Source organism: Perognathus longimembris, chromosome 3, assembly GCF_023159225.1.
Source record: "Perognathus longimembris pacificus isolate PPM17 chromosome 3, ASM2315922v1, whole genome shotgun sequence".
In the NCBI taxonomy this organism is placed as follows: Eukaryota; Metazoa; Chordata; class Mammalia; order Rodentia; family Heteromyidae; genus Perognathus; species Perognathus longimembris.
Genome location: NC_063163.1, coordinates 89935499 through 89956143, shown reverse-complemented (window position 1 = coordinate 89956143; position 20645 = coordinate 89935499). Strand labels below are relative to the sequence as shown.

Genomic DNA, 20645 nt, shown 5'->3' with positions numbered 1-20645 from the left:
GCCTGAAGCCTCAGCTTTCAATGGGGGGTAGGGGGGTTAGTGCTCCAAATATACATGAGGGCTTAAGGCAGTTAAGTGAAGCCATAAAGCTGAGGTCCTAGTCTAAAAGAATTGGTGTCCTTAGAGGAACAGGAAGAGACACAGACTATCTCTTTCACTCTGTCTGTCTCAGTAAAGGGGAAGACCACGTGAAGACACATTGACAGTCTGGCTACTAATGTTCACTAGAAACTAGATTTGCTGCACCTTGATCATGGACTCCTAGTCTCCCCTGAAGAGTTCTTCACTCTACAAATCTTTTCTCTCTTTCCCTCTCTCCCCTGGGCTGGCTTCGAACCGAGATCATCTGATCTCAGCCTCCTAAGTAGTGGTAGTTTGATTTAAAAAAATATAATAAAAGGAGTGAAAGTTCAGAAGCCAAAGGCGAAGGGCACGACCCATACACCTAGTGGACCTGTCAAGAGTGGCCCAGGCCGGGCCCCGCCCCGGACTGCAGCTCCGCCTCGACCACGCCCACAAATCCCGTTCACCCGCTCGCCCGGCTCCGGCGCGCCAGAATCCCGCTGGAATGCTCCAATAGGAGGGACGGGGAGGGCTCGGGCGTGGGGTGCGCATGCGCCGAGGGCTCGGGGCGGTTGCCTTGGCAGCGCCGGCCCGAGGGAGGGCGGCGGCGCCGGGCCGGACCCCGGCGGGCTGAGGCGGCAGCACGGCCACCGGAGAGCGTGGGGCCCTGCCGGAGGCCGCATCGGGCAGGTCTGAGCGTCGGGGCGCGCTGCCCGGCGGCCGGCGGGGATGCGGGACCGGCTGCCGGACCTGACGGCGGTGAGCGCTGCGCCGGGTAGCGGTCCGGGTCGGCGGGGCGGGGCGCGGCCCCAGGGCGGGGCCTCCGGGCTGTCTCGAGGCGTCCTGGATGGGCGGGAGAGGAGGGGGCTCCTGACGGTGTCCCGGGGCGGGACTCGGGCTGCGGGGTGGGGGTCCCGCGGCGGGGCTCGGACTGCGGGTAGCAGTCCCGAGTCGAGGATCCTGGGGCGTGAATTCGAGGCAGGACTCAGGCTGGGGGCCGGGGTCGCGGGGCGGGTCTCGGGCTGGGAGGCCACGGGGCCCGGGACGGGGTTCGAACTGCGGGCAGAGGTCCCGAGGCTTGGATCCCGGGGCGTGAATTCGAGGCAGGACTCAGGCTGGGGGCTGGGGTCGCGGGGTGGGGCTCGGGCTGGGGGTCCCGGGGTCCCCGGATGGGCTGGGACTGCGGGCAGCGGTCCCGAGGCGTGGATCCCGGGGCGTGGGTCCGAGGCGGGGCTCTGGCCGAGGGGCTGGGGTCCCAGGGCGGCGCGGGGTGGGGGTGGGGGCTCTGGCTGCGGGCCAAGGCGGGACTGCAGAGGACGACCTCAGAGCGGTGGGTCCCCTTTGTGCCCAGTGCCCGTCCTGGCGCCGCCCCTCGCGGGCCGGGTCTCGTTAACCCCACTCCGGGACTGCTGCATATCAACTGGTGGACGCCCTGCTTTCCGGAGTCTCCTAGAGGGGGGCGGGTCATGGGCTGAGCGGGCCAGGACCTCCTGCCCAGCCCTTATCACAACCAGAAACACTGTCCACCCCACCCTTTGGACGGCCCTGGATGCTGTTGTATTCCTTGGCCTGATAGAAGCTGTTGCTCCAACAGCAACAGGGCTGGGTGTTGGGTGGGGCAATCTGCAGTGGTGTCCTGTATGTTTCCTAGTTTAAAAAAAAAAAAAAAAAAAAAAACCTACGTAACCCAGCACTTCAAAATACAAATGTATTTTCATTGGTGATGACACCTAGTCATTGTGCCTACTTTTGGGGGTGCAGTGTGACTTAATGCTTGTAATGATCTGGTTAGGGTAACTTCTGTCCTCACCCGGGAGCTTTATCCTTTCCTTGTGTTGGGAACATTCAACATCTTCTGTCATGGGTATTTAGAATTGTACAATTAATGGTTGTTACTGATAGATATCACACCCTGTCTTAAGACTAAGGTTTCTTTCCCATCAGGCTGTGCCCTTCCATCACTCTTGTGCTCTTACCTGTGCTTGAGGGCACTAGCTAGCACTTGTATTCTGTGCCTGGTGTGATGATCCACTTCTACCCACCTCGCTGCAGGAGACAGTGTTTCATTCTTTCTAAGGCTGAGTAATGTTAAAAGTGGATCCATTTTTGCTCAGTTTGATGTGTGTAAACCTGACAGAACTGTGAATGAAGCAGAGATGGTGACATTGTGGATGTTTGCAGAATGTGTAAAGGTTAAAACTTTTTAGCCTGATAGGAGCAATTATGACCCTTTCTCCCTTAAAAATACAAGTACTAGCCAGGCTCTGTGACCTATGACTGTAATCCCAGCACTTGGGAGGTGGAGGAGCCCAAGAATCAAGTGTTGAAGACTATCTGAGCTACATAGTGAGACTCTGTCTCTGGGGATGCAGCCCACTGGTAGAATACTAGCTTAGCGTGTGCAGGACCCTGGGTTTGGTCCCCAGCACTGGAAGTTACCAACTCTAGGTGTTTGTGGTTTTGTTTTTCCAGCATACAGCTAGCTGTAGCCTCTGACCCAGGGTCTGAGACCTACTACCCTAAGGCGTCATAGCATGTGATGACTTCTCTTCCTTCCTTGGCCTATGCAGTGGGCCACTGGGTACTGCAATTAGAGGGAGAGAAATAGTTATGAAATTTTATGAATTGTCCCTGGTCTGTGGGTACAGCTGGGCCCCGGTGGTTGAGGAAGACAGTGCATTCTAAGAATTGTACTTTGTATTTCCCCCTACCTCCAGCTTCCCTCCGCCTCATTAATAGAAGAAATGCTGCCTGCCCCGGAACACCAAAGATAGACTCATGTTAAAAAAGATCCATCAGTAGGTTATACAGTCATCTTCTCCTTTGCCACTACCAGAGAATAAAGGAGTTATCAGCTATTCTGTATCTCAACCCTTGGGTAGTAAGAAAGTCAGTTTTTTTTTTTTTGGCCAGTTCTGGGCCTTGAACTCAGGGCCTGAGCACTGTCCCTGGCTTCCTTTTGCTCAAGGCTAGCACTCTGCCACTTGAGCCACAGCGCCACTTCTGGCCGTTTTCTGTATATGTGGTGCTGGGGAATTGAACCCAGGGCCTCATGTATACAAGGCAAGCTCTCTTGCCACTAGGCCATATCCCCAGCCCAGAAAGTCAGTTTTGTGATAGAACTTTGGTTCTAGGAGTGACCTTACCTAGTCCACTGCCCTCTGTTTTAAATGGAGAGATTGGCCAATTAGAAAAGTTTCTGGAAATGTCTATGAGAGAAGTGTCTAATCTTGGGAAAATAATTTGTAAACATTTCACTACACTGACTTTCTGGGATATAAAATTGGGATGCTAAAGTCTCTCTTGCCACCTCACAGAGGGAGTTGTGAAAATTATCTTACAGGCAACACTCTGGGAGAAGGTGGGGGAGGCAAGTGCTATGTGGGCGCTCTGAGTATTTGCTACTTTATGTTCTCAGAACCAGGAGTGACCTTCATCTTGGTATCACATGTAAGTTTATTTTTAACTTAAGAATTTTTTTCTTCAGGAAATGTGTACTTTCTGAGTAGTTTTTGGTGGTTGAATGTTTGTTCATAGCCATTTTCTATACATATCTCTTTTCTGCATGTTTTTGTAGATCATTTAATACTTAATTTTAACAGTCAAATGGCTCTCCTATAGCATGTACACTAACAACAAATGTTCATGATTCCTCCAGAAAGTATTATTAGCAATTAGTGCTTTTTTCCTGAAGGAAAAAGAAAAAAAGGTAACTCTGGCCCTGTGCTCTTTGGTAGTACCTTCTCAGTCATGGTTTCTGCTTCCCCAGTCTTTTTCAGTTCTTCTGTAATTCATCCTTCCTTATTCAAGTTTTCGTCCATATTAAAGTGTCCCCATAAACATGATGGGAAGGGGTGGCTGTCTACTTAGGAAAAGTGAGGAGCACCAGCTGAAATTTGTTGGAAGTTCTTGGAAAGTTCTCATACACTCTAGGAAAGTCAGCGAGTAGTGTCAGCATTTTGGTCTTTATAGGAAATATAAATACGCAATGCAGGCAGTTTCACAGCTGAAAGACAAAAGTAATTTGAACTATAGTGACTTCTGTGATAAAAGTGAATGACTCTGAATTGCTCAGTTCTTAAAAAAAAAACACAACAAACTCAAACCCTCTCCTTCCTTTTCCCCTGAGCCCCGCCTTCTCCCTCTGGGTTTTCTTTGCAATCCCCTGCCCTGTCAGTTTGTTACATTTGTGGCTCCAGCCAGTTAAGATCTTGGGGGTCCTAAATTGCTTCTGGATTCTTATTTTCCTACATAAGAATTTTTTAATCTGAATATTCATTTTATATTTCTATTTTAGTGTAGAAAAAATGATGATGGAGACACAGTTCTTGTTGTGGAAAAGGACCATTTTATGGACGACTTCTTCCATCAGGTGAGAGCATTGACTGACGTGCATACTTTTTGCTTTGAGCTTTGTTGTAGTCATGCAGCAGTGTTTCTCCCTATGAGCAGCAGTGCAGCAGTGAACACGCCGTGAGCAGGAGTGTAGCAGTGAACACGCCTTCGGCCTCCAGTGCTGTGGCTCCTATGGGCCCTGTGTGTTGCTGTAGTGCTCTGAGAACACTTTGTGGAGCTCTTGAGGCAAATGACCTCACAGTTCAACTTGTCCCTGTTGTTGAGTGATATGACTATTTTTTGTTTGTTTTTGAGAAAAGGTCTTATTTGCCATGTAGCCCAGGCTGGCCTCAAACTCTGGATCCTTCTACCTTTACCTCTCTAGTGCTGGATGACTTGTTTGAAAAGTTGCTTGAAAGATGTAAGTTTTCTGGGACTTTTAGTGTTGAAATGCTAGTTACTATTAAGATAAAGGCTGTTTCTACGTCCTCCACAAACCCTCCTCCACACATACCCCAGATCCTCACAGAGTGACTGACCTCTTGGGCCACAAGGTGTGTGTAGCTTTTCTAAAACCTCTCATTGAACACTGGCATGTTTGCTGACTTAGGAGCTGTGTCATAGGTGCTCTAGTGACTGGAACATGTTCATATGTATCTTGAGGTGGCTCTGCCCTGGAGGTGCAGCCACACAGTCCTTGGGAACTGAACTGTGACCCTCAGTCAGACCTGGACTGCTCCCATCATCCTTTTTGCTTCCTTCTTTCCTGTCCTCTCTGAGGCCGATGCTGTGTTTACATGTTTAATGTCGACCTAGTGTTATGTTCAAAATTTTGAAATTGATTCAGACCAAATGCTTTGACTTTTTAAGCATGAAGAAAAGAAATGTGTTGGTTTTTTTTTTTATGATGAACACTTTGTGTGTTGCTGGACATGGTGGCACATGCCTGTAATTCCATCTACTCAGGAAGCTGAGGCAGGAGGATCTCAAGTTCAAGGCCAGCCTGGATAGCTTAGTGAAGTGAGACCCTGTCTCCAAATAAAGCTAGGAATGATGCTCATGATACAGCACTTGCCTCATGTACATGAGGCCTCCTAGGTTCCATCCTTAGCAAACACAAATAAAACAAAAAATAGCCTTGTATGCATAACATGTGTTGATTATGATTTTATTGACTGCTTCCATTTAACTCTAAACTACTTGATATTCAGTCTAACTATCTTAACAGAGCATGGATATGAAAATATTTTGTTTCCATTTGTTAAGTTAGTTTGCAACTTATTTCTGTGACACGACTTCTTAGACAAGTAGAAACAAATGGTACTCACTTTTAGAAATGACATTCAGGTGGTTTTCAGTATCATGCACAAGGTTGGATTTTGCTAGTGACCCATGTTTGGATAAAGACAAAAATAGTGCTTGCTCTTCAGAGTGGCCTGGGAACCTTGTGAGATGATTGAAACAGCCAGAAAATGACCCTGTGTGTTGCAGCTACACTGAGGGCCCACTGAGGGGGGAGGGGAGGGAAGGGGCAAGGAGGGGAGGGGAGGAGCTCCCTTCTCTGTGGGAGCCGCCATGGACTCCTGCTCCAAGACAGATGCTGGTGGTGAGCTATCTGGCCTATGTGCTGTGGAATTCCCTCTAGGAATGCAAACAGTGGCAGTGTCAACTGTGTACTGACCCTAAGTCCTGTGACTTGTGTTTCATAATGACATAGCAAAAGTTCTAAAACAATTAGCTTGCATTGTACTATTTTTATATAATTAATGAAATTAATTACAGAATATTGAAGTATATGCTGTTCGACAGAAATTGTGTGTAAATGGAAATGACACACAGACCAAATGGAGTAGCTATCCCTGTTCTATAAAAGCAGAATTCAGTGTTGGACTATACTTTAATACTTTAATTTTCAAAATATGCTCTACTGCCTAGACATTGGGGCGGGGTAGGTAAGGGGGGTTGAAGCCTGTTACAGGCCTGTCCCTGGTTGCTGACACAAGTTTTTGCAACCATGAAGGCTAAAAACAGTACCCATCCATTGCTTGATAGGCAGGGCGGATGTAGGGGTGGTGCAGGCCAGGGCAGGGTAGGCCAGGGCAGGCTAGCATAGCATCCCTTGAGCAGCTGCCGAGGAGGAGGCGCCCTCCCTTTCCAGCTCTGGTGGCTGCCTGCATTCTGGACTCAAAGCCTTAGATTTCATGTTCACACTCACTTCTCTCACATCAGTCCTCTTATATCTGGTTTATAAGGACTCTTATGGTTATCCTGGGCCAACCCAGATAACCCAGGATGATTTCTCGCCTCACATTAGAATCCCATCTGCTCTCTTTTGCCATGATAGGTGAGGTGACATTCCCAGGTGCCAGGATTGGGATGTGAGGCTAGACCACAGCAGGTTATAACTACTACCTTAAATGAGTGAAGGAGGAGCAGTCAGCCATGTGCCTCTTGCTTTGGTGGCCACATTGTTTCTTCTGTAGCCAGATCTCTACCACTCCTCTCTAAGACCCTTGTGATCATACCAAGGCTGACATGGGCACCCAGGATCATCTGTTTATCTTTATATCCTTAGTAGAGTCACATGCAAAATCCCCTCAAAGAAAGTAACATTAATGGGCACCAGGATGTCTTTGTGGTCCATTATTCAACCTATCATGGATATTGTTGAGTGTCTAGAATATACCTGGAGAAATGTTGCAACCCATTGTGTTTTGAAGTTTAGACTAGTTTGCACCAGCTAGAGGTCAAAGGTAATGGCTCTGAAGGCTCAGCGAAGTCAAGGGTAAGTGCCCCTGTGAGAATACAGCTGTGGCACATCCACGGGGCACACCGTCATCACAGTACGCCTCTTGTTGCCACTGCCTGCAGCAATACTTAGGCCTTGGCTATAGAAATTTTTAAAGCCTAGTTTTTGCTGGTGAATGTTAAGTGATATATAAAAATAGAAATACTGATATGATACATTTCTCTTTTAAAATGATGTCAGTGTGAGAATGGGACAGGCATTTATGTGATGATCAATTGTTTCCTTCCATTCTTCCTCTTTTTTTAAGGTAATGTAAAGCAATAACCGATTTGAACTTCTGACTCTCTTAATAGGTGGAGGAAATTAGACATAGCATCGCCAAAATAGCTCAATATGTGGAAGAGGTAAAGAAAAATCACAGCATCATTCTTTCTGCCCCAAATCCGGAAGGAAGTACGTTGTCTGTCTGTCTGTCTGTCTGTCTGTGTGAGTTTCTCTCTGCCTCCGGCACAGGTCATAATTCTAGCTTCACTCTATATGGACTGCCTAAATGCCATGCCTGGGGAAGCCCCTCCATGTTCCCAGCTTCCCACGTGGTGTTTTGTGGCTCCCTGTACCATCTCACTGTTCAGTGAGGGCCACTGAGGTGTAGGATCCAGGGAATGCATGCGTAGAACTGACTTTGCGGGACTTCAGGCATAATTGGTTAGCCAGAGCCATATCATGTATACAGTAAAAAAGGAATAAGCAAATGTCGGGTTTGGGTAGTGACTAGTATAAGATCAATTTAGAGAATAATATGTACTTGTTAGAGCTAGAGACAGACTGGGAGGTGATTCCACATTGCCAGGGAAAGTCCGTAGGTGTGCTGTGGGCAGGGCCCACTGCGGATAGCAGTGCATTTAAAGGAAGCACACATGGAGTTGAGAATGATGGGCATTGAGACCTGTGCAGGTTAGATGGGGTCTGAGCAAGCTAGGACTGCAAGCATCTCATTGGGGGATAACTATTATCTTAATATTGAGCCTTTTACTCCAGGTATATGAATATATACCTGGCTATATAACTGGCTATGATTATGACATATGTAATATACTGGTATCAGTAATATTGATTTTTAAGAACTTATTATTATAAAGGTGAGGTTCAGGAGGGTGACAGTTACATAAGTCAGGTAAACAGTACATTTCTTTTTGGACAGTGTCACCCCTTCCCTTGCTCTCTCTCAGTCCCCCCCCCCCCCCGCATCCCTGTAAGTTGTATAGGTCATTTTTAACATAGTGTCCAGTGAGCTCCATTGCTGTTTTTGTTCACCCTTTGTCCTTCCAATTCTGTACCTCTCCTTACACTCCCAAAGACATATAAATGAATAAACAAAACGGAAAGCAAAAAAGAAAAAGCCTCTTATTTTAGTACTATTAATTTTACTCCATATCTGTGCAGACCTGACTTTGAGTGGTCAGCACCAGAGCATTGGGGCTTTCTTTAGTGAGAGGAGTCGTATTTTGCTCCTCCAGGCTGGTGAGAGCTAATGGTAGGGACTAGGATGCAGGTATGAATTTTGGGTCTAGTCAACTAGTTCATCAGTTCATTTTAGTGAACCAGCAGTTCTCAAACTTATGTGTGTCTCAGAATCACTGGAGGGCAAGTGTCCACTGGGCCTGACTGGGCTGTAGAGAGCTGGGCATGCTCCCCAGCCCCACCTGCTGGCGGGCCGGGCCTGGCCCCAGCTGCAGAGAGCTGGCCCCGCTCCCCAGTCCCATCTGCTATATGCTGTTGGCTGCCCTGGGACCACACCTGGAGACCCACTAGGGGAAGCAGGAGATTTTCTACGGAAAAAAAGACTAGGGTATTTGTGCTGTTTTCTTTAAATTTGGTAGACTACTTAAATTGACAGTTATGGCTCAGATGCCTTATTTTTATCTTTTAAAGAAATAAAAGAAGAGCTTGAGGACCTGAACAAAGAAATCAAGAAAATTGCTAACAAAATACGGGCCAAGTTAAAGGGTATGTCTTGTTTATTAATGGTAGGAATTTGGGTAATTATTTTCTTCCTTAGAGTTGTTATTCTCTAGCCCTTTCAAATTTATTATTGTGACCTCCTATAAAGTCTGTATGTGTATTTGGGAGTGCTGATTCATATCTAGTGAGTAGGGTGTTTGCCTACAATACACAGTGCTGTTCTGCTGGCCTGTGACACTGTGGACAGTAGGTCAACTGGCCTTCAGAATGAGTTGCTGAGTCCGCTGTCCTGTGGTTCTTTATGCTTCTGCCTGGCACTCAGCAGTGACAGTATGGACCCACAAAGAGTGCCACTCTGGGTCTGTGCACTCCCACTATACCTGACCCAGATAAAACCCCAGAAAACGGCAGTTCCATCCGCATACGCCTCAAAAGATCATTCTCTCTGAACCCAACTATATTTACATCTCTTCAAATTAATTACAATTATTAGTATTATAAAATATCTGGGGTTTATATTTTCCCAGTGAGCTTACAATTTTGGAGCACTGCAAATAGTTTATTTTAGAGATTTCTCTTTTCAGTGTTTCATTTTGTATTATAATTCTGTGGGACATTTGTGTTATTCTAAAACTAAACATACTAAGAAACTTCGGCTTCTTCCTGTGCCCATCCCACCTTATGGCATCTTCCTCCCTCGGGAGAGCCCTCCATCTCCAGAGATCGTGGACTGTCTTTCCATTTTTCCCTAAGAATAGGTAAATGTGTGTATGATTCATTAAGATGAGCAAAAGAATCCCCCTTGGTGGATAGGCTCTTAGGAGGATTATTTATTTGTTTGACAGCACCAGACAGGTGCTTCACCACTGGAGCCGTGGCCTCCAGTCCCCTGGAGGATGTTTTAAAAAGTTAATTATTTCTTAGTGAGATATGCTTTCAGAATAAGGAAGAAGGAAGTGGGAGGTGTAGCTCGATAAACTTTGGTTTTCAAATTTGAAAGGTTACTGTCCTGTTTCTTTCCAGTTATTGAACAAAGTTTTGATCAGGACGAGAATGGGAACCGCACTTCAGTGGATCTTCGGATACGAAGGACCCAGGTTTGATTGGCAGCTTCATTCAGACTGGAGTGACAGGGAAAAATAAGTTTCTTCACTTATTCCAAGCTTAGAATAATTTCATTTGTATTCTCACGTCTGTCTGCACGATGTTCCTTCATGAGAGGACATTGTATTTGTTGATTGCCTCTCTTTCCATGAAGAAAAGAGGTACTCATGCCCTCCATAGAACTCTCTTCTGAGGAGCAGAGTTATCCAGGTTGCCCCCATGTTGCTGGTATGGCCCAGACCTTCTTGTGTTTTGTGCTGTGGTGAAGGTAAATGCAGAACACTTGGCTCAGCATGGCCTTGGTGGCTCAGTGCGCAGCTCAACCAGCCTGCTGGGCTCCCTGTCCCAGAGTCCCCCTCCCATCCTTGCTAATAAGCTGTTCCCAGAGGCTCGCTGACCAGTCAGTCATGGCTACAAATGGGAGAGCAGGGTTACTCTGACAGTGAAGGAAGGCAGTGCTGGGAAGCTCTCAGCCAGGACTACCTCCAGCTGATTAGCCATTCTTGTTTGCCACTGGAAAGATAGCAGTTTACTACTAGTCTGAGATTCAGGATTGTAACTTCCATAGAAGCAACACTTGGAATATGTACTAACTTCACCCTCTCCCGCCTCGTTAGCATTCAGTGCTGTCTCGGAAGTTTGTGGAAGTCATGACGGGATACAATGAAGCCCAGACTCTCTTTCGGGAGCGAAGCAAAGGGCGCATCCAGCGCCAGCTAGAAATAAGTGAGTATGAAGCCTCCGAGTTTCTTCCTCAGGGTCTCACTCTGTACCTTCCTACCAGACATAGTATTAATAGAACATCTCTGTCTTGCCAGTAACATAAAGAGCCAAAGTCTATTCTAGCATCAACCTTAAGTCAACCAAAACTATCATTCTTTGTCTCCTAAAAAAAATTCTCAGTGAGGTAACTTGAAGTTACTAAACTTTCAAGAGTCTTAGTGAAATTTGGAAAACGTTCAGACATTACTTCTGTATCCTGCAGCCCTTCCAGCTGTTCTAGTCAGGAGACATCTCGCATTTGTTCATCAATACATGCCATATCGGCTTACCAGGTTTAACCTTTTGGCCAGAAACCAGGGTTAAACCTGTAGGGAAATAGTAATTATTGGTTTTCTTTTGCGGGTGTTCTTGTCATACTATGTCAGGTTTGATGACTCATTCTAGTTACAGGATGGCCCCGGTCCTGTCAGCTCTTCTTGCCACTCAGCCTCAGCTTCTTTCCTAGTAAAAGTATATTAGCAGGGAAGAAAACATTGCTTAAAACATTCGCCACTCCCTTACCTTGTAGTTGGTGACTTAGTGTTCAAGAGCTCCTGCTCTAGATGGTGCCCTGTCCCAAACTTAGTGTTAAAGAGCTCCTGTTGTATATAACACCATGTCCTGAGTGCAGTTTGCTTGTCACCCTCAGCTGGAAGAACCACCACAGATGAGGAGCTGGAGGAGATGCTGGAGAGTGGGAAGCCTTCCATCTTCACCTCAGACGTGCGTGCCGGCACTGGGCGTGCCCTGCTCACTCAGGGGACTCTGTCTTTCACTTCTAAGCCACCAGCAGCTCAGTAATGGTCTTTTACTTTTGTCTTTCAAAGATTATATCAGATTCACAGATTACTAGACAAGCTCTCAACGAGATTGAGTCACGTCACAAAGACATCATGAAGCTGGAGACCAGCATCCGAGAACTGCATGAGATGTTTATGGATATGGCCATGTTTGTTGAGACCCAGGTAATTACATCTCTACGTAGATGCCAGCCATGGAGAGTATCTTACACTTGGGCTCATTCTGTCTAGAAAAAATTAAAATTAATTTGTTGACTGCAGAATTGAATGTAATACTAAAATGCTGGAGACTTCCTAAACTTTCCTCAATCAGGGACTGGCGAGTTAATTGAATTATGTGTATAGGCTCACCAGTCTCATAGGCAGCTACAGGTAGCATGTGTTTTTTTCTCCATAGAAAAATTTTAGTGAACTACCCAAATGTTCATGGTACAATTTTAGGTTAAAAGGTATTAAAAACTTTGCATAGATATCCATACCTATGAACAAATGCAAGTTTGTGTGCACATAAAAACACATATGGCATGGACTGAGCCACTTTCCCTGAGTAGAAATACACTGAAGGGTCTAATCTGTGTAATCGTGGTAGGCGGGGTGGGGCGGGGTAGAGGAACCAGAGAGCAGGGAGTCTGGTGGTGGCTGGCATCTTACTGCAAGAAGTGTCCAGGGGAAACTGGTAAACAGCAAGACCAGAATGATTTTGCAATCCCTGAAGATTTTATACTATCTTGGGCTTTCATAACAGTCGTTCCACACCAAGCGTGGCGCACCAAGGATAGCCCTACTGCATTTGAAGCTAGAAGTCTTAGTCACCTTATACTGACTCCTCTAATCAAATATGTGTCCAGCTAAGGCTGGGAGTGTAAGTTTGTGAATGATAAGTTACCTGTTCGTCCTTTTCCAATGCTTTGCTCCTCGGGCCGCAGACTCTGTCTCCTGGTGGGCGGAAGCCAGGTAAAGTGTTTGTTCTTCCCCAACATGCCATGCGTGGCAGCCTACCCACTCTGCATTGTTGTTTTCAGTTCAGCCAACCTGATGCAACACAGAAGCTGTGTTGCTTTACTGATCTTTTAAAGAAATAGCAGTAATTGTGTGCACAGTAGACAGGATGTCATCCTTTGTGTGCTGAATGTTTTGCACACAAGCAAAACCTGAGTTCAGTGCTATGCTTGTGGTCTGACCTTCACTGTTCATCGGTCAGATGCTCCCACTAGGGTGTGCCTCAGGACTGACCGATGAGCAGGTTCTGTCAGTCCTGCCACCCATCGTTTTAGCGCTCTTTAAGATACAAATTGAATTTCAGTTGCTTCATGTTGGCACATTTATATGGTCTCACCTTCCACCTTCTCATACAGGTGAAAGAAATTCGATACTCATTCCATGTCTATTATGTTTATATGAAAGCTTCATGTTGTGTGGTTATCAAGATACGTCATTAAGTCATTTGAAAATGTCTACTAAAGCTGAAACTTTTTGTTTGAAGGGTGAAATGATCAACAACATAGAGAGAAATGTTATGAATGCCACAGACTATGTGGAACATGCTAAAGAAGAAACTAAAAAAGCTATTAAATATCACAGCAAAGCAAGAAGGGTGAGTTTGGTTTTTAAGAAATAAGTGTTTTTCCTTTGTTTTCAAGTTGTAAAATGTTAACATAAGGCTGTTGGAAAGATAGTTCCTCTAAATAAAAATTTCTTAAATGTTTCATTTTAAAAACAAAGTCATTCTTTTTGCCTAATAAACTGAAGACTTATTAGATTAATTGACTAAAAGCCATCTTGCATTCTAAGTAGTCAGAACCCTTCACAGCCTCAAGTCTGTGCTGTTTCCCTGTTCCTATTTGGGTGAGTTTCGGTTTGGGGTTCTATTCCCAGGATCTTTATCTGGAGGGGGTTACAATGCTGATGTGTTGGGACTTTTCCTGAAAATGATGGGTTATGTGTCTTATGCAGTGAGTGCTTATGCTCTGTTTAGATTATTTGCTAGTTCTCTACTTTGGAGGGAGGAAGGAAAGTTATTGAAGATAGGGCCTGACGTCTTCATGTAGTACCTAAAGAAAGGCCCCAGACAGGAGTCGTGTACATCCAAGACAGTGTGCCGTGCATGCACACAAAGGAAGGGCCCTGGGTGGACGAGAGTGGCTAATGTAGGTGTCTGAGTGTGTTGTGCGTGTGTTTGCAGCAGTGCCAAGAATGACACAAGCACTCCAGTAGTAGTGATATCTCATAGGGATGGAAACTCTTCCAGAAGACCAGGAGGCGAGAGGGGGCGTGGCTACTAACAACAGGCAGGAGGCAAGGCAGGGCTTTCCCATCCCCAGTACTTACTTCCCAGACACTGTGCTGGTGGCACACCTCACTCCTTCTTCTTGTCACCCTCCACCCTTCTGCTGAGATGTGTGCCATTGGTTACGGGCACTGTCCTTCCCAGTCTGACCTCGAGTACTAAGTCACCCTGACATCTAAAGGGGAACAGAGGACTCAGCAGGTGTCTTGTAACTAGCATGTTGGCCATGATGGTGGACACGGTATTATTCCATGATGATGTCTTACGTGGCCGTACGCCGTCAGCCACTATAATCCACTTGCTTTCCTTTGACAGAAGAAGTGGATGATTGCTGCTGTGTCAGTGGTTGTCATTGCCGTGCTTGCTCTAATTATTGGCTTATCCGTTGGCAAATGATGGTGTGGATGGCGCTGGGTGCTTGCCGCTGACAGGGCAGCAGTAAGTAACTAATCAACTAATTTACTTAACTTTTTCAGTCATCCAGGAAGAGTGTTTCTGGGTTCTTCCATGCTTAACACTCATCCAAGCCAGTTCCCTGAGCTCTGTGTGTCACCTACGCCAGTCCCCTGAGCTCCATGTGACACTCACCCAAGCTGGTCCCCTGAGCACGCATGGCATGTTGTGTTTACTGAGAGTCCTAACAGCCTGCCTGGCTTGGGCTCTCCAGCAGCCGGCCACCACGCCCCGCAGTGTGGCAGTGCCAGGCAGTGCTCTAGGAGTTACCAGTGCACAGTGGGCCCTCAGAAAATGCCACAGGAGTCAGCCTCGTCCTCCATGAGCAGGCAGCATGTACCAGTGCCGTACCTCTGAAACTCACCTTGAGTGTGGTAGCGGGCGCTGCCCTCCCTCAGGGGCTCACCAGGGACAGTGATGCAGGGAAGCCCCAGGTCTGCTTCTCCCACTGGTGGGCATCCGCTCTGTTCTGAAGTCATTCTTTCCTCCCTAAACCAAAGCACACAGTGCATTCAGCGTTGCTCAGCTTACAGAAGCTTCTTTGTCTTGGTGTCTGTGTCTGTGGCACTTTACCCAACTCTGGATCTCCTATGCAGGGGGCACCTTCTGTATTAGCTATAAGTTGGGGTGCTGATCCCTACTACTGCTTCCCAGTGCTGGTGGAGAGAATGTGTGAGGTGCTAGGGGCACCTAGGACATTAGGGCAACCCTGTTGAGCACGTTCTGATGCTGTGCAGAGCCTCATGCCCCAGGGCCCCTCACTTCGCTGCCGCTTTCCTGTCTGCACTCTCTCCTGGGGGTGGTGCCTGCTGTGCTTCGCTTTGGTCAGTGGTAGTGAGCGTGGAGCGAGTGCCCATTCTGGGGGCACGTCCTCATGGGGCCTCCAGCCTTTGGGAGGACTTCACACCCTCTGACTGCAGGATGTTTTTGGGACCTCCTAGTGTTTCCTTCTTAGCTTTGCTGAACTGAAAACACAGCCTATGTGGTTATTTGCTGCTGAAAGATGGCATTTCTCGATGCTTTTCTAATCATCTCTCAAAGATACATTTTCTTCATTTTTTTCAGATGGCCATCATGTGGCCATCACCACTGGTCATACCAGGAGTGGAGTTGCATCCTGAGCTGGGGCCCAGTGGGGCGTGCTGCTCCTTGTGGGTGCTGCTTGGTATTGACATTGACTACAAGAAGCTTCCCCTTGGGCTGGGGATATGGCCTAGTGGCAAGAGTGCTTGCCTTGTATACATGAAGCCCTGGGTTCAATTCCCCAGCACCACGTATACACAAAATGGCCAGAAGTGGCGCTGTGGTTCAAGTGGTAGAATCCTAGCCTTGAGCAAGAAGAAGCCAGGGACAGTGCTCAGGCCCTGAGGCCAAGGCCCAGGAAGGCCAAAAAATAAAAGGCTTCCCCTTGGCGCACCCTGGGGAGCAGCAGGGTACCATGCCCTGGGGCCTGCTGACCGGTTACCTCAGTGCCTGTAGCTACATAGGAATGACCTGTTTTTGTACATGCCAACACACAGCTGGCGCTCCACATCTTGAGCATGCTCTCAGGGTCTCATGTTTTTGTTTGGAGTGGTGGCCTTGGGCCTTGAGCCTCCCACCTGTGCCTCACAAGTAGCTATGATCATGGGCATGTATTCCATACTGATCCATACTTCCATATTGATCAAGATGCGCTTTCTTTCACTGATGTTTGTGCCTAACCTGGCCTTGAACTTCATTCCTCCCAGTTTCCACCTTCTAGTAGCTGGGATTACAAGTATGGATCACCACTTTGATGACACACTTCTGACAAATTCACTCTCTCACACCAAAGCAAATATGTGTTGCATGCTTTTCTGTGGGCTAGCCACTGTGCCTGTCCGCTGCGCTGCAGGGCTTGTCCCCAGGGTGCCCATGTCTGTGGGAAGATGCAGGCCTACAGGTTGTGCCATTGTGGACCTGAACTCATCAACTGACCCTACAGATATCTTCACCAAAGGAGAGGGTGGTGGTCAGGTCTGTGAAACTTGGGGTGCAGGCATTACACACCTTGTATTCCTGGTCTGGAAGCTGCTGGGTAAGGGCCACACACTCAGCAGGCAGAAGCAGAGAACTGTGGTGACCAGGTGGAGGGAGGCAGGCACCCATGGAGTGGAAGGGCAGATACCAATGGCAAGGATCCTGATGGGCCAGGACATGTGCAGGAGGGTGCCAGGATCACAGGGAACCCGTGCTGTGGCAACAGGAGCGTGGCCTCTGAGCCAGAGCTATTCCCAGGGCTGTTGATCTCCTAGTCCAGAACGCCCCTGGAAGTCACTGAGGGCCTGGCCATGCTTACCTGTGTGAGGCCTGCGTAGTCAGCTTGGTTCTCAGCGCATGGCCATGGTAAGGCTGCCCAGAGCCAGCAGGCAGAGCCTCTCACCTGTGTGCTGGGGAGAGATCTCAGGGCTTTACATAGGCCTGGTGAGTGCTGATCCACAGAGCCTCCCTCATGGGACTGCTTCACACACGGGAGTGTGGCACACGTCTGTAGCTATCACCTAGAAAGAGAAGCTCTGCTCTTTAAAAGAGAACTCTCCGCCAGCCAGCATGGCAGATCCTTGATCTTCCAGGCTCCTTTTCCACCTCCTTTAGACAAAGATCCCGGGGAGCCCGAATGTCTCCTGCCAGGAGTGTTTGGCCTTCACTAAGTGGAGTAAGGATGCTTGATCCTGAAATGCTGAGACGCAGCTGAGTGCTGGGCCTGGCCCCGCACCTGACTGCAGACTGGACGGCAGAGCTTCACCGACACATGTTTTGATTTACTACATGTATAACACATGTCTATGATACAGAAAGTACATTGCTTTTGTAGTTTTTTTTTCCTTTTCCCTACTTTTCAGTGACCTTGTGGTTGTCTCTTAAACTGTCTCAGGTTTCAGAAGGATTTTGTTAGGCAATGCCTTTGTTGATTCCTTTGATACATTGCAAATTAATGTTTTTCTTTATCTTACAGAAAATGATGTTCATTATTATTTGTGTAGTTATTTTGCTTGTGATCCTTGGAATTATCCTAGCAACAACATTGTCATAGCAACCACGTCCCAAAGAGCCATTTATCCTTGGAGACCCAGACCGCATCTGCAGCAGAGTCAGCGTCCTGTCGTCTCAGGAGTGGACGTGGGCCCTGAGGCTCAGTGTGGCGTTCATTTAGGAACCCGTTCTCGAGTGAGTGGCCAGGCGGACGCTTTGCCACGAATCCACCCTGCGGATCCCAGTGGATGTGATGCGCTGCCTGAGGCCCGGGCCTCAGCACAGACTTAACCGTGTGACTCTGCTGAAATTTCAGTGGCCTGGAAATAAGGAATGATTGAAAATTGCAATTTTTAAAAACTATTTCAGTGTTAAAACATATGTCAAGTTTAATTAGGAATATTTTATGTTATAAAGCTATCTGATTGCAGGTCTAAGCCTAGCTTTCCTCCCCTCCTCCCAGCTGACATATGCTAATTAAGAGCCTTTTTGTACTAGGTTTAATTCATGTTTATATATCTTATTTGCAGGAATCGTTTTTTATTATCACAGGGCTATTTTGTAAGATATTTGTAACGTTAAATGTTTATGGATTGTTTAATATATTAACATCTAATTGACCCCTTTTTATATACTGGGTGTTGCCGTGCTAAGGACTGGAAAGCCTCATGGTGCTGGTCCTTATCAGCATGTACAGCTCCTGCTGTCACAGAAACACCTGTCGCACAGCCTCAGAACCCTCACGTGCCTTCTGCTGACATTCACTTAGGGAGTTGGAGCGTACCCAGTACCCCTCCTGAGAACTCTGGGCTGTTGCAGCCGGTTAGTTGCTGCCTGCCAGTGCTGAGGTAATAAATAGTTCTTGCATCGTAAAGATCACGGTCTCTTCTTTGCTCATGGGAAACAAGATGGTGTTTCCCATTTACGTTGATAGGGTCTGAACTTGAGATGGTGATAGAACCAAGATTTAGTGTTCTGTAAACTCAAGGACATGATTCCCAGATATTAAGTAATCCTTATGAATTTAAATTCTTGTACTTAGATGTTCTTAATATTTTACTGAACTCTTAATTCCCAAAGTTTATGTGAATCTATGACGCTTAAACCTTGTGTTGCTTATTAAGGCTTTCAGTTTCAGAATATGTTTTATTTTTGGCCTTGGGAAATGTGTGACTCGGTGAGTGGACGTGGGGTGGCAGAGTCCTTAGAGCGGCCCCTCCTGACTGCTGTGAGGACCTGGGGCTGGACTTTGACCTTGTTTGCTTTGAGCTAACATTGCTGGTTTTGAACACTAAGTGTGATACTGAACACTGTAGAAACCATGTTCCTTATTTCATGTAATTATGACTTCCGCAGCTTGACTCCATGTCTGTGTTCTTCCCTTTGCTATGCGTGGCCGTGGCCGTCCTGTATGCTGAGAAGCAGCGTGGAAGGGCCACGCTGGGGATGCATGCCGGCTTGCTGTCAGAGGCACTGGAGTCTTTAAGACAAGCTAGCGAGCTAGTGTGTATGCAGCCATGGCTCTCTCTGCATGTGGGCATCATGAGTCCAGGGTGGACACACACCTGTGTGCTGGCAAGAGCCCCTTCCCCTCGACCTTTCCCCTCCAGCTTGCCTCGGTCCTCAGCTCCTGCCTGCCTCCTGCTGTGTCTTCTCAGGTGGTGCCCAGGGACCCCACGGCCGCCCCAAGTGTGCTTCTTTACCGGCAGTTACTGCCGCGTGTCTGGACATGAAAGGCAGCACCTTGCACGCCTTTTGACATTTGATTAACAAATATATGTTTACACACTCATGTGTCAGTTCTTTTGGTCATTTCTTCAAATATGTTGAGTTTGTATTAAAAACTTCTCAAAAAAGCAAAAAAGAAATACATTCTACCTTGTCATTCTTGGGGAGATTTTGGGGGGATAAGTTATTGCATACCCATGAATAAGTTGTTGAACCAGGACCTTACCTTACTGTGCCCATGAATAGTGTGAACTGGCTGTCTGAGCCCTTTTTTTTTTTTGCCAGTCCTGGGGCTTGAACTCAGGGCCTGGGCACTGTCCCTGAGCTTCTTTTGCTCAAGGCTAGCATTCTACCACTTGAGCCACCGTGCCACTTCCAACTTCTTCTATTTATGTGGTACTGAGGAATTAAACCCAGGGCTTCATGCTTGCCAGGCAAGCACTCTGCCACTAAGCCACACTCCCAGCCCCCTGAGACATTTTTGTTCACAAAAGCTGATTCTTTATCACTGCTGTCCACAGCTACCACTGCAGCAGTGGACGCAGGCAGGATGGTGTGGTCCCTTGGATTGTCAACGGAACCGTGGCTCATGGGGGTACCCTCCCCAGCACATTCTCTAGTTCTAACCTTTCAGAGCTTTTCTCATGAAGTGGGATTTTTTTTTAAGTGCTTAAGAATTTAAGCTTCGATGCTTACTAAATCTTAACCATATATAACTAGAATTCTGCTGGAGATGTGGCTCAAGTGGTAGAGCTCCTGTTTACCAAGTGTGAGGCCCTGGGTTCAGTCTGTAGTACTGCCTACACCGGAACTTTATTTTTATGATGCTGTGACTTGAACTTGGGCCCATCTCTACCTCCAGCCCATTTTGCTTTGTGGTTTTGCTCCAGGCTGCCTTGGTTGGGGTCCTCCCAAGCCTGTGTAGCTGCCATCACAGATGCTCACGACTACACCAGATTGTTGTTGAGATAGGGCTCTAGATTTCGCCTGGGCTGGCCTCAGAGTTCAGCCTCTCAATCTCTCTCTCCCACATAGCAAGAACCAGAACTTTTTTTTTTTTTAAAGGTATGATGGTCCTGAAGAAAATACAGTCAGATTCCTACATATTTTACTTTAGTCTCCTCTTCTTATGCTTCTTCCATTATGAATTGTTCTTTGAAATCACAAGCAATAATCAGTCACAGGCACATTTATTACTTTAATTCCTTGGCTCATGCTTTCAAAAGAAAATAGTTTATCACTCACATGAATTTTTATGAATTTCTTTAGTAAATTGAAACCCACATCTCAAATCACATTGAAATGTGATGTAAACTCTAGGTTTTGTCTTGGTTTGGGAGAATGTCTGGAACCCTGATCCTGACTACAGCAAGCAACAGAAGACAAGTGGAGGGAGGGCTCAGCTTGT

The 20645-nt window shown here is 47.0% G+C and overlaps 1 protein-coding gene across 4 annotated transcripts; it reads left to right on the top strand.

Annotated features, from left to right (window-relative positions):
- The first annotated feature begins 626 nt into the window (after positions 1-626).
- On the top strand, positions 627-19462 carry Stx2 (syntaxin 2). Of its 4 annotated transcripts, none has more exons than XM_048343153.1 (11): positions 627-822; positions 4361-4435; positions 7501-7600; positions 9080-9154; positions 10133-10206; positions 10831-10939; positions 11625-11698; positions 11803-11940; positions 13259-13369; positions 14381-14500; positions 17493-19462. In XM_048343153.1, exons 1-10 carry the CDS (start codon positions 793-795, stop codon positions 14456-14458), a joined length of 864 nt encoding a protein of 287 aa, XP_048199110.1. In that variant the 5' UTR covers positions 627-792; the 3' UTR covers positions 14459-14500; positions 17493-19462. The 4 variants fall into 4 exon arrangements, with proteins under 4 accessions (XP_048199110.1, XP_048199108.1, XP_048199109.1 ...); XM_048343151.1 differs by having other exon boundaries at positions 628-822; positions 14378-14500; XM_048343154.1 differs by lacking the exon at positions 627-822 and adding an exon at positions 4719-4819 and having other exon boundaries at positions 4363-4435; positions 14378-14500.
- The last annotated feature ends 1183 nt before the right edge of the window (positions 19463-20645 follow it).

Excerpts from the sequence above, each read along its gene's own strand:
- Stx2 (XM_048343151.1), top strand. The coding sequence starts at position 793 with ATGCGGGACCGGCTGCCGGACCTGACGGCG. Across the intron at positions 9,155-10,132 it reads AATACGGGCCAAGTTAAAGG|TTATTGAACAAAGTTTTGAT; the intron begins GTATGTCTTGTT and ends GTTTCTTTCCAG. Across the intron at positions 10,207-10,830 it reads TTCGGATACGAAGGACCCAG|CATTCAGTGCTGTCTCGGAA; the intron begins GTTTGATTGGCA and ends CCGCCTCGTTAG.